The sequence below is a fragment of the Pygoscelis adeliae genome, unplaced genomic scaffold (genome assembly GCF_000699105.1).
Source record: "Pygoscelis adeliae isolate BGI_AS28 unplaced genomic scaffold, ASM69910v1 Scaffold134, whole genome shotgun sequence".
Lineage (NCBI taxonomy): Eukaryota > Metazoa > Chordata > Aves > Sphenisciformes > Spheniscidae > Pygoscelis > Pygoscelis adeliae.
Window position 1 is genome coordinate 1894412 of NW_008824716.1, and position 13237 is coordinate 1907648.

General features: G+C 36.0%; 1 protein-coding gene across 1 annotated transcript in view; it reads right to left on the minus strand.

Annotated features, from left to right (window-relative positions):
- The window catches only part of DIAPH3 (diaphanous-related formin 3), a 234091-nt gene that overhangs the window by 212187 nt on the left and 8667 nt on the right, over positions 1–13237 (minus strand). The window contains exons 3-7 of the mRNA XM_009323204.1: positions 7208–7338; positions 1655–1729; positions 1502–1571; positions 978–1114; positions 407–512 (exon numbers count right to left, since the gene is read on the minus strand). Coding sequence (XP_009321479.1) covers positions 407–512; positions 978–1114; positions 1502–1571; positions 1655–1729; positions 7208–7338 — 519 coding nt within the window. The remainder of the gene's footprint in view (positions 1–406; positions 513–977; positions 1115–1501; positions 1572–1654; positions 1730–7207; positions 7339–13237) is intronic.

Here is a 13237-nt window from a genome sequence, read left to right on the forward strand (position 1 = left end):
CTGATTTAAACATTAATTATAAAAAGCAGTTGCCTAAAAACTTGCTTTCTTACTATTATTAATCTTTAAGTTTCAGCAAATAGCGACAGAAGTGAGATAATCTTTTTGCATCTGAATATAGGACTCATGCTTTATTTTAAAAGGCAGTATAAATTTAACTCTCAAAGTCTGTAAGATTCAGGTGAATAGAAACCAGCAAAATAACCTGCAACACCCCAGTGTTTCTCAACACTGAATCTTCCCACGATGCATTTTAAATGATAACATTATAAACAACATTTCAAAATTTGACCCTTATTTGAAACCATATCCCTCCTCCATTTTATTGTAATGACTTGTTCAATATAGAAAAATAAGTAATTTTATTTTCACTTGTTGCAGAGGTTTGTGAAAAATATTTGCTTACTTGCAGCTGAACTGAGTTATCCTGAAGACCTTCTACAATAGGAGAGAATCTATCAACATTCCTTTCCTCTGCTGCTGCTGTTACAGCTTCCAAAATTTTTTCAAGGCTGTAAGAAAAGCAAAGCATTTCACTCAAGAGAGATATTTAACCTTGCTGTTCATTTGTTATCTGAAGAGCCATGTTGCCGAAGTATTCACCTGCCTCCATTTCTTGCATGCAAATTTAGGAGGTTTAAGCATTGCTTGTTTCCTTTGGAGACTTTTGTAGCCAAAGAATGACTTACCGGATTACAACGGTAAAGGTACCTTAAAAGTAATGCTAAAAAATTTTAAGCAAAAGAATGGCTGCATAGCCACTTCCATCTAACCAGTACATCCACATGTCAAAAAGAAAACTCTTATTGATATGACCATAATAAAAATCACAGACAAAGGTATTCTGAAAACTGACAATATAGTACAGATATTACTTTCAAACCTACATTGAAAATTTTAGCATTTCATTCAGGTATAACTATAATTTTGGATATCGTAAAATTACCATACTATTTCTGGCTAAACACAGTACTTACATGTTTTCCTCTCCAACAATGCACATTGCAGAAAGGAGTTTAACTATATCCGTCATCATGTTAGTTTGCTTGGGATCAATTGCTTTGATCAGCAACAAAAGGCTTCTCTCTTCTCCCAAAATTCTTTCCAATCCATACTAAACAACAGAAAAACAGTTGTAAGGAGAGTTGGAGGGAATCCAAATGACTCTATCGAATATCTAGTAAAAGACAGCGACAGTTCCCTCAAGTAAGTATTTCAAATTACATTTAAGTCTACCAAATACTTAATTAAAAAAATTAAATGAGAGAAAAGTCCAAAATGGGTCGCTTATTCTGTAATAAGGGCATACATCAGCATCAACAGTTTACACTATTCTCCGAGTATATTTCCACAGAGAGGAAGTGGCAGCAGAAAGAACTTCAAAGCACACCTGACCAACACACCGCTTCTCCAAATTGCACAGGCTTCTACCCGCTGATCATGTACACTATCTGATTGAACTGCAGTAATTGAGATTTCCAGATTAAAATAAATCCCATACCTTATTATTCATGAAGGCTCTCAAACATTGTATAACCTTATGCTGACTCCTCTTCACAACTTTGTCCTGGCTGAATAAATAAAAAAATTAGTGTAATTAAATGCTGTTTACATATTAAGAAAAGCTGGCAATTTTATATGAAGTCATCCTTACTTTTTCATCTCAACCAATCTTTCCAAAACATCCAACAGCAGCCCCAGACCTTCTCGGCCAAAGTTTTCAACCCAGCTAGGGAGAAAGAAAAAAAGACACTAAAAAAATTGACATTTCAAAGAATAATTACAATGAATGAAGATTGTCAGCATAAATAAAAGCAGTATAACTGGATCAGTTTAAAACCCAAAATCGACTCTTTACTCAACAGAAGATCAAGAAGCATTCCATTCACTCATTGACATAATTAGATAACCTTAAATTATGAAAGATTAAAAGAATTACAGTAGCCATTAAATTTAGTGATTTTAATTTTTAAATTAACAATTATACATTCTTTAGCACAGAACTCTAATTAAAAAACCCTTGCAAAGGAAGGGAAGAAAAACAACAGTTTCTACTACACACTGTTCTAGGGTCTCCTGGAAAGGTCAGAATCTAAACGTAAATGGCACAGAAGGAAGGAAAAGCCTAAAGGAATTGCAGATGTGGCTGCCTGAGATATTAATCAATACAAATATCTCCAAGTGAACACAACAAAAATTTAAAATTTCAGCTATTGCCAAAGCTATCTTTTGGTAAGGTTAAACCTGGGCATGTTGTTTCTACATGAGAGAGCTGCTTCACAGTCCTGTTTACTATTGCTGAAAACCCCTTGATATCAAATACAACTAACTGCATGACTGACAGCAGTACTGCAGCCATCCCTTTGATAGTAGCTGTTGGTCTTGCTGAAACTATGACGTTTGATCAATTACCTAACCCTAAAGTTCATGGACAACACTGTCATTCATAGTCATATAACAGAAGGAGTATTTTGCTCTTTAGACTTCATTGCCTATGTAAGGCACAGATATTTTAAACTTCAAACTTCTAACAAAATCCCACTGGAGGAAGGAGAAGTTAGCTGCAGAGGCAACAAAAAAACATATGCAAGCAGAGAGACTGTAGAGACTATTTACTCAGGAAATTCCTTTTATAAAGGGTGAAGTTGTAATACTCAATTATGGAATGAGTTCACAAGTACCTGAATATTCTTCTCTTTCCATAAGAGGCAGGAATATTTCCTGACACCTTTAGTCAACTTTCCATGCTACTGCCGTAAGACAAGTCCTTGGATCTCTTATTATTGTCTTTGGCCAACAAGACAAAATTATTTCATAATGGGCATCTCTTCCATACTTTTTCCACTTTTAAATTAGCGTATTACTTTTATCTATTAACTGATGACAAAACCATCTCTATTTAGAACAGATATAGTTAGCATGATGAAGATGTAATACTTTTCACCATCTTTATCATCAAAACATGGATTCTGTTGTGGGTGTAGTACCAATAGTTTCTGTGCATTCTTTAAATTACTACTTAAAAAAAGCTTAGGCTGAGGAAATCCCTTGTCATGTATTAACAAAATAAGTCTTTTACATAAAAAGGAAGCATCCATTCTACAACATCAGAAGTTCAACATCAAGACATTGATAGAATTAGTAAAAAAATTACAATGTTCACTTTACTTGCATTATAGTCTCTCCGTTGTTTTCTTTGTTTTGTCTACTTACACACCATTGTACACATTGGGTAAAATGTATTTATCACCACTTTTGTATAGCAACCAGACTATTTAGATACTCCTATAATGGTGGGACCTTACTAGTGACAAATAATAAGCTATTCTGTTGGAAATAACACAAGGGAGATGCAATAGCTCTTTTGAAATACATAGTACTTCTAATCCCATCATAGGATGGGATTAAACAGTTCTTCGTATCTGCTAAGACACAGAACTGTAATGGACTTAAAATTATAGGAAGAGAGAACCAGATCAGATGCTTTTATATGTTTTTCCCCTAGAAGTAAATATACATGAAAATAGATTTTCTCCTTCCTGGATGGGTGCTTCATTCTGAAACAGATTAGGCAAATAACTGTCAATTATTTTTGGTATAACTGGCCATATCTGACCTAAAGATGATCCTACTAGACATTTCTTAGCACATTTTGCATTAGACAGAATTGTGCACAGCCACTTTGTCATACATCCAGCAGCTGAGGATGCTGAGAATGATCAAGTACCTAAAATACTGTTGCATTATTACAGCCTTTTCCTCTGCTTCCACAAAGAACAAAGATTACTTATACCATCCAGAGCAAACACTCAGCTTTTTGTCAGTCTGACAAAATACCAAGCTATCAGTGCCCTTCTTTTCAATTTATTAAAAATGTCCTCTTAATGAAAAGAGCTAAATCTGCTGCAATTATTATACAAAAGGAGAAGAAATAGTTCTAGATAACTAGTTATCTGTAATACTATGTACAGCTAGATCACTGAACCACTTTTGATGAATTGTGTTGGCAGCTATAAGGTAAAAACACCTCATTTATTTACCTGAAGAATAGTGCCCAAGATCAGTGGATACATTTTCCTGTTGAGGCTTTCTTTTTATACTGATGGAAAATAAATACTACTTTTTGCACTAAGCCATAGATTTTAATACATCTTTCTAAGTACCAGGATCAAACTACTCAATATCAATTGATTCAGATTTTCTCTGTGAACTAAAAATACATTTTACAAAAACAACTAATTGAAAACAATGTTGTAGAACCAGTTCTTGCATTAGAAACTGAAATGTCAACAAGATTAAAAAGTTGATTAAAGTGTAGTAATTGGAAAAACAGCAAAAAACCCTACATTATATATTGTCAAAAAGATGACAGCCCACAAACGTGAAGATTGTCAGGCTAGATCCAGTCTAAATTTAATTCTCATCCTGTTAAAAAAGCATGAATTTTTTCTTAGGTATTATATACACACAAAATAAAATCTTAAGGTTTCATCAGTTATTTCTCGTTGTCCATATCATATGAAGCAGGAGTTAAAAATAATCATGGATTTACAGCAGCTAGACTGGAGTTCACTATTTATGTGTCAAAGCAAGTTCTTACTCAAAGATCTGGCTGCTGATAGGAAAATCAAGGTCATCAATATTTGAATCCAATGAATATCAACTGTTGTTACTCATTAGAAAAAAGGGGACGTGGTTTAAAAATGTTTACTCCACAAATTTATAGTATGAAGAACAGTGTGCTGCTGTTACATTTTTGCTATTTTTGTATATAAGCCCTACAGAAGAACTTAGTTTTTTCCTAAGGCTGTTTAAAAATGCTCTGTTTAAGCCTAGCGAGGTCTATCTTAACAGTCTTCTTCAGCATCACTCAATACATCAGAACCTGTTTCAGAACCTGTATGTTTTATTGGTTGTGATCCTTCTTTTGATTTGTAGACTAAAATGGATTCATGGACAAGCAGTAGATTTTTTTTTTTTTAATGAAACTGCTGCCTACTTAAATACCTCTTCTCTGGTGTTTTTACAAGCCACAGTCAGTCTCCTTCCAATTCAAACCTCTCAAATTCAGACCTATTCTTAGGCCATACATCCATTAACTTAACAATGAGTTTCACTCCAATCCAAGCATTATAGTTCTTTTACATTGTCTCTTACATTCTGCTTAATGTTTCAAATTGAAGTTAAATTTTAATAAATTATGGTCAAGTTAGGACTTAGATTCAACTGTCAAATTTTCTACCTACCACATATTTGACTGAACAAAGTGAAAGCTAGTGTTGCAATCTAGAACTATTTGTACCAAAAACTTAAAGAAACTAATCTCTCAAAAGTATCAATGCAATACTTTGATATCAACAATGCATCATCCCCTTCTAGCATGCTTTGAAGGACTGACATAAAATACGCTAAGCTTTTGAAAATGAAAACATTCATTTTTCCATTTCTCCATGCACAAAAGCACTTGCCCTTTTCCCTGTCCTCATAACATATACCTACAGATTTCTAATCCATTCTTTACTTAAAGTGAAACAGTTGTGGAAAACCTACTCAGTCCAAAACTTCATAACATTTAGTTGCTGTAAAACTTCTAAGTTTCTGTACTTTGTTCTTCCAGATAATATTGATCACCAAACTTTTGGTATTGATCAGATGCTCTATTACAACATCATAACCCAATGCAACTTGCATTCTCTATCAAATGTGTCAAGTATAGACCAACACTGTTCTCTCATAGCTGGCCTTCACATTCCTTATTCTGATACCATTTCTCCATCTTCCTCACCCCTTCATGTCCTATCACATTGTACTGTGCTGTCAAGCAGAACTAGCACCTCACCAAGATCATGGGGTTTGGTTTTGGTTTTTGGGGGAGGGCGATTAACTTTTCTCTTCCTGTGTGGGAAAGGGGCAAAGGGGATCACATAGAAAAAGACGAAACTATCCAGTCATATCAAGAACAGAGAGGAGAGATTGCTCTACACTTGTCACACATTTCATACATTTTGTATTTCTATTTCCAGATGCATACTAACAAGCAACATTTTCTTTGTTAAATCAACGTAAGCGTAAATAAAAAAATCTCTGGAGTTGTGGGTAGGGTTTTTGGTTTGTTTTGCTTTTTTTAAATAAAGAAGGGGAAGCAATACTATATCAAAAAGTAGCTTCACATTCATGGAAGAAGTATATCTTCTGTAAAACCCTCTGTCAGAAGAGCTCAGGTTAATGTAAAGCATGTTTCTTCCCATGTGAATCGTTACACATTCTAAATAAGACAATCCAATTCAAAAACAAATTAATAGAAGGAAAGAAGCAAACACCCATACAGAAGACCCACATCAACGACTCTGCCAAGCCAGATGCAGAAAGAAGAAAGTTGTCTAATCCTTTTTAATCACGTCCTATCATAAGCATCCCCAACATTTCATTTGCATTATTTTGAACTAAACTCAAAACTGTTCCCCAAAATCATGTCTTCAACCATTGGCTTAAATAGGAACTCTAAAACAAAAGGTTGTAAATAGAGTAGAATAGAAAAAAATATTATTTAATAAAATAAAGCCAGCACACACAAATAAAGCTGCATGGATCAAATCAAAATTAAACATAAAGATTGGTATCAGTGTTAGAGTTATGATTACTGAAGAGTTAGCCTTTTTAAAAAAAAGCATAGGTAAAGTAATGTTGTGCTCTATTCTGTATAGATAAACCCCACAGATGCAGCAAAAATTACTAGTAGGCAGCAAGGAAGAAAGCCTAAAGCACACTGGACAGAAGGAGGAGCACACAATTAAAAACATATATGTTTTCTGGCTAACAAACTTACACCAAGGTGTCTATCGCCATTATTGATCATCCTGACAAAGTGTTAAAAGATTAAAGAGTTAAGAGAAAATTTCAAAAATAAAAATAATAAAAAAACTTTTGACTATTTAGCACTAGAAAACAAAGCAAACTGCTCTGCACTACACTTGGTTTACATTCTCTTAGCATTACCTTGTACAGATCAGTGAAATCTACTGAAAAATAGATCTACTGAAGATACATAATCAATGAAAAACAAGAAAAAAGGTACAATCATTCACTAATGCATACACATTCATTAACTGGAAAACCTTGAAACATGCACGTCTACCGATCCATTAATTTTAATCCATTAAGAAATAAGAATATGATTAATCTTTGCAATATGTGTTAATGATGTTACCTGACAGGATTACTAGTCAAGGACACACGGAGAGATTCTAAGCAAGTGACTAGTCTTTCATCTGTTGACCCAGATTTTAATTCCTGAATAAACTCTTGGGGTGAAATCTTCCGACTGTTCTTGAGACTTCCCTGAAATACAGAAAATAAAAAAAATGAATGTATTTTGCACATACAGAACTTAAATAGATTATTAATGCCTAACCTTCATTTTTGTTCCTTGAAAAAACAGGGGGGGAAGACAATTTAGTCCTAAATTTGTAACTGTTTGTTGTCCATCTACTATTATGCTAAATGCTGACTAAATTTTTATCAATCTATGAACAAATTTATAATCAGTATTCAAAAGCAGCAGGCATCAAATGCAGAAATATATCATGCACACTCCGTGAAATACAATTTTTGTAATGAATGGATTCTGTTTATGCATTGCAAATATCTTAATTTTCAATACTGCACAGAAGAAAAAAAAAAAAAAACAATTCTGAGGTGCTCTGAAGAGATCACAGGGCATGTGCCCAGAAGGGCGACTGCAGTCATATGAGAATACAGAGGGAAGAACCAGCACACCAGAAGAGTACTTAGGATGTTATTGCAGTAACTTGAGTTCTTGCAGATAACGTTGTAAAATGCTTTTCCCTTAAAGGTCCTTCAGATGAGGAGTATATGAGACTGGAATTATAAAAACAGACTAGCTTTGGCTCTAAGGACTAAAGCAAAAGAATTTCAAAAATAAAAAAAAATTAAAAAGAAAAAAGACTTCTTTAGAAACACTGAAGCTCTAAAGATAAATCCCAGCTCCTCATTTGTTGTATTTGCCATCTGTAAGAATGCAGTGCAACATAAATATGACTATCGATGCAATAACATAAGGACACTTACTCAACCTTCGGGTTTGGATTTTGCCTTGCTTTTTGGGTTTTGCTCTTTTTGGCAGGTGGGGAGGCAAATGGGGACATGGAGAACAGGGAGACAGAAAGGAAAATACAATGGCAAGTTAATGCAGCACTGGAAAAGTAGTTTTGTGCAAACAAAATATTTTCTGTTCCAAGCAATATAGGTTGAAAGACACTGACTTTGACTCATCGTTGTATCTGTGGTGTCAAATGTTGCTTAAAATAAATTCAAGATATTGACAACTCTTCTGAAGGATATATAGTATCCATTGTTTTAAACAAAGCAATGGTTATGCTGAACTAATGAAGCTCTACCATTTGCAATCAAAACGGCAAATCTTAGAGGCACTGACCCTATTTTTAAGAGTATCCTCCTGCCCCTTTTTTTTTTTTTTAAGTAGCAGCAAAGACAAATTCGTAGACAGTGGAAAATAAGAAGTCTACTCCACCTAATACCCATTTATGACATGAAGAAGGATAGATATATTTTCTACAGAACATACCTAAATTCCAAAAGAGAGGCATACAATGGGGTATACAACCTATATTTGACTTGCTCCATTGGAAAGACTCCTTTTTTTGAGAACAAAAGCACTACTGTTCTGTCATGTAGCACTAAAGAGAGTTACTAAATAATAGTCGATTATCTAGTGGCTTGCAGTGCAATAATAACTTGAAATTATCCACTGTAAATGGTGAGGCAGTCTCATTATCTTATTATACAGAGCTTCATACAGAAGATGTTTTCTCACTTTGGTAGATCCTCCAGAAGTGTTGAAAAATATACTTTTCTCCTCCCGAAGCAGATGATAATGAAATAGTTTCTAGCAGAGAGGTGAAGTTAAAAAATGGGTAGAGTGGTTGAAAGACCAGACTGCTGTGCTGCCATTTAGAGGGACCTCAACAGACAGAAGAAATGGGCAGAGGAATTTCAGGGAGTTCCACAGGAAGTGCTAAATCCTGAACCTGGGGAGGAATAAACCCATTCACCAACACGTGTCAGGGCCAACCAGCTGCGAAGTAGGTTTGTAGGAAAAAAATGGAGGTCCTGGTGGATGACAAGTTGTCCATAGGGAAGTGCATCACCAGCTGGTCAAGGGAGGTGATCCTTCCCCTCAGCTCAGTGGTGGTGACACACACCTGGAATAGTGTTCAGTTCTGGGCTCCCCAGGCCAAGAGAGACATGGACGTACTGGAGAGGGTCCAGAAAGGACTGTGGACACAATTAAAGGAGCATCTGTTGTACAAGGAGAGGCTGATAGAACTGGGATTGCTTAGCCCCAAGAAGAGAAGGCTCAGAGGAACCCTATCAATGAAAGGACAAGAGGCACAAATTGAAATACAGGAAATTGGTTAAACGTAAGACATAAAGAAAAACTTCCCTCCTCCCCCCTTGTTTTTTTTTATTTTAACCATGAGGCTGGTCAAGCACTGGAACAGGTTGCCCAGGCAGACTGTACAGTCTCCTCTATCAGAGATATTAAAAAATGGCATAGATAAGGGGTTAGACAAGACGATCTTCCAGCCTCAACCATTCTATTCTATGACTCTGTGATAAGGGAACATTGGGGGGCTATTGGGGGCTATACTACCTCTCTGCTCCAACTATATTTCCTCAGACTTGAGAAACGGATGTTCAAGATGCCAAAAAACAGACTACTGCCAAGAACCACCCTGAAAATATAGCATCTCAAGCTATATTTTGGTACATGGAATGTCATTCCAAATGTGCCTCTGAATTGACGGAAATCCCTATTTGCCTAAATATGAGAGTCACTTCCAATAACTATGTTCCACCAAAAAGTAGATGAGATGGCCAGGAAGGGATGAGGGTTGAGAGGGAGCCTTAGAATTAGAGATCTAGGAAACCCAGAGGAAAAAAAAAAAAAATCCATAACAATAAAATGTTCCCACAGACAAAAAGAAACTCAGTGTTTTCAGTTTTCTTTTGTGTTCTGTGTTTAGTTCATAGCTACATAATACTCAAGTCAGAAAGGCCCTACAGCAAGGGAAATTTAATCTCTTCAGGTATTATCTGTGTCCAAGAGTTAACAATATGCATTGGTAATACCAGGAACAGAACACCACCTCCTCAAAAAGCATCTAGTTGGCAAACTTATTCCATGAACAATTTACACTCCTCACCAAGACGGTGTAATTGCTTGCACTTCCATAAGGCAAGAAAGCTCAGGTCCCCTACAGCTTTGACACAGCTATATCTAAAGAGGAATGAAAAAACAACTAGAGAGAATCTTCAAGCCAAATGCAGAAGATCCTAAACAAAACAAAAAAGCATTCATATCATTAAGAACTAAATATCAGACAAGATAAAATGTGAAAGGTAAACACTACTACACCATGAGTTGCCCAAAACACTACAAATTCACTGGCTAAGGGGAACTGGCGACAAGACTTTCTGTCTGGTTATTCAAGAGCTTATATACTGAGCACATCCATCCTGTTACAATAATCCCCAGACATTTTAAGACTATACCCCTGAGGCACAATAAGGGGAATTGAGTTATGGCTGTGATATAAGGACGAAATTGTTACAACTGTGGTGTAAAAGGGAATCAGGGCTGTGCCTGTATGCATATGCAGTGTATACAGTTCCCCATGCAATCCTGAATCTTCCCAGCTGGTCACTGCATAGATGATATCACGGACTGACTACAGAGAAAATGACCAAACTCCTAGCAACCTTCATGACAAAGCATTTAACTAAATGTTACAGGAGCTCTCCAGTTGGAAGTTTCAAAGAGTCCCAGAAATTCTCCTGGCAGCTCCTGCTGTGCATAGACTAGTTGATAAGCACTGCTTGTATGCCTAAGCATATGGATTAATATCCTGGGTGGAGAATCTGTCATTTCCAGTGACTTCCCCCAGCAGTTCCTGCTGTAAAATTGACCAAGCTGGATATAACTAAATTACTTATAATATTCAGTAAAATTGCTTTCTTACGATGCAGCAACAATCGTATAGGACAGTCATATGGACAAGACATATAGTTAAGATGGTTAGAAGATATTTTGGAAGTAATTGAATATAATCAATAGCAATGTGTGCAGTGAAAAGGTCACGTGGGACAAGAGCCCAGCCAGACTATAAGAATTCAGTAGAACAACATTTCGGAGAGTCTCATTTGACCCATCTGAAGACAGTGTCACAAGGAATGGAGATTCACATCAACATTCAGACAGTAATCAGCCATCCCGTTTCAGATTCAGTTCCCCACCTGAACACTACCCTATGCAAAAGATGCCAATAAACTGTGAACGTCTGTGCAACGTACCCACAGTACCAAGTACCACTTATTCATAGTTACACCAAGGTTCTGCAACATAATAAGAATATGATACATCTGCCAGTGCTTAAATAAAATGAGAGCTGCATTTGGTACCAATTGTGAAACTGATTATATTAGCTATATTTCTGCATGGGAAAAGCTGTTTAAGTTCAAAATGCTCGAGTTAACTGAGAAACAGGAAATATCTTGAGGCATCAGTGCCTCTAGAAATTTAATTGCTCAACTGAAGAACAACTGGTCTGTGAGCAGATGCAGTATGAAGTCAGCATTAATTAATTCAGTTAAAACATTACAAGGGAGTAAGCTGCACAACAAAAACATAATCTTGTGAAGAAAACTCACTTTAAAAACCCAGTTTGTGTGTGTTCAACATACAGAACAGCAAAACTTACGGTAGAGTAACATTGTAGCAATGCTGCTTTCATTTCTACTTGAGCATTAACTCCATAACATGGAAATTGATTTTTAAAACTTTTCTGGGCTGGAATACCTTTGTATGCATTTATATAGCACTTAAAAATGTGATGCTGTTTCTAACCTCAAATAATCATAAGACATACAAACAGCTACAAAAACACAGAAAAAACATTGGACATAACAATCTCTACCAACAAACAGAACCACACTGGTTTTGGTAGATGAGAATTCACACTCACATAATAATCTTTAAATACAACCGTTGTTCCCTTCTCCAACTGTTTCCTGATAAATACGACATGACACCACAGCAGACAGAAATTTCATTCAAGATTTCCAAGCCATGATGGTTTAAAAAAATATGCCATATACATCTCTAAGATAATGTTTTTAAGGGAACAAGTAAGGCTTCATCTAAACACTATACATTGCAAGAAAACAAGAAAGTACTAGCAGAATACTGAAGTACTTGAGCAGAGTTCTTCCAAGCATACAATTTTTGCTATCATTCAAATTTTCAGAAAGTATTACTAATATCCCAAACCCCAAGACTGTTTATTCTTAGCAATTCTTCTACAGAGAGCCCCTGAACACGTTATAGTGATGGTAACAGCATACTTACAGACAAACATATACAGACATATATACAGAAGCATGCTTTCAGCCAACTGTTTTAAGAAGTCTCTAAGCAAAGTGGAGTGAAATGAATGAGTACTGGACGATGCATGCCTGTAGAACTCTGGTTACTTTTAAGTAACTTTGAGTCCTGAAGTGATGGATTCATTCTGAACATCTCGTGCATACACCGAGGTAGGTCACAGTATTCTATACATAAATAAGCACCTGAGCATAGCCCCACCAAACCCAGCATAATTTCTAGATGCTTCAGTAAGAGAGATGTGCTTTGTGAATATCGGAAACAGAAACCCTGATACTGAGGTCAACGATGAAGCTTTGACTATAGTGTAGTCCACTCAGATCACCAGAGGCTGCTTCATTTTCAGGGATTCATTAAAGGCACAGCCTCTGCTCTTCATTTTAATAGTTTTTATAATAACTGCTTTAAACGAAACCTGCTCAATACTCTGCATAGCAGTTGCAAATGAGGATATTTGTCCCAACACAATATAGCTTGGTACCTGTCTCCTTGAAGTTTGAGAAGTGTGAACTATCAAAAGATGTTACTGCAGTATCACTCATAGAAAGAGAGACCTGAGATGCAGTTAGTTGTATGTAATATTGAGGAGCTATATAGCACTTCAGCTCTTCTGAAAAAGTATGACAGTCATCAAGTCAAGGTACACTAAAATTTATCCAAGTACCCTGGGCACGCAGTGCACTATTTTCTCTAGACTGAGAAGGCACTCGGACAGTCCAATGCACATGAGGCATGAAAGAGCATGCCAGGAAC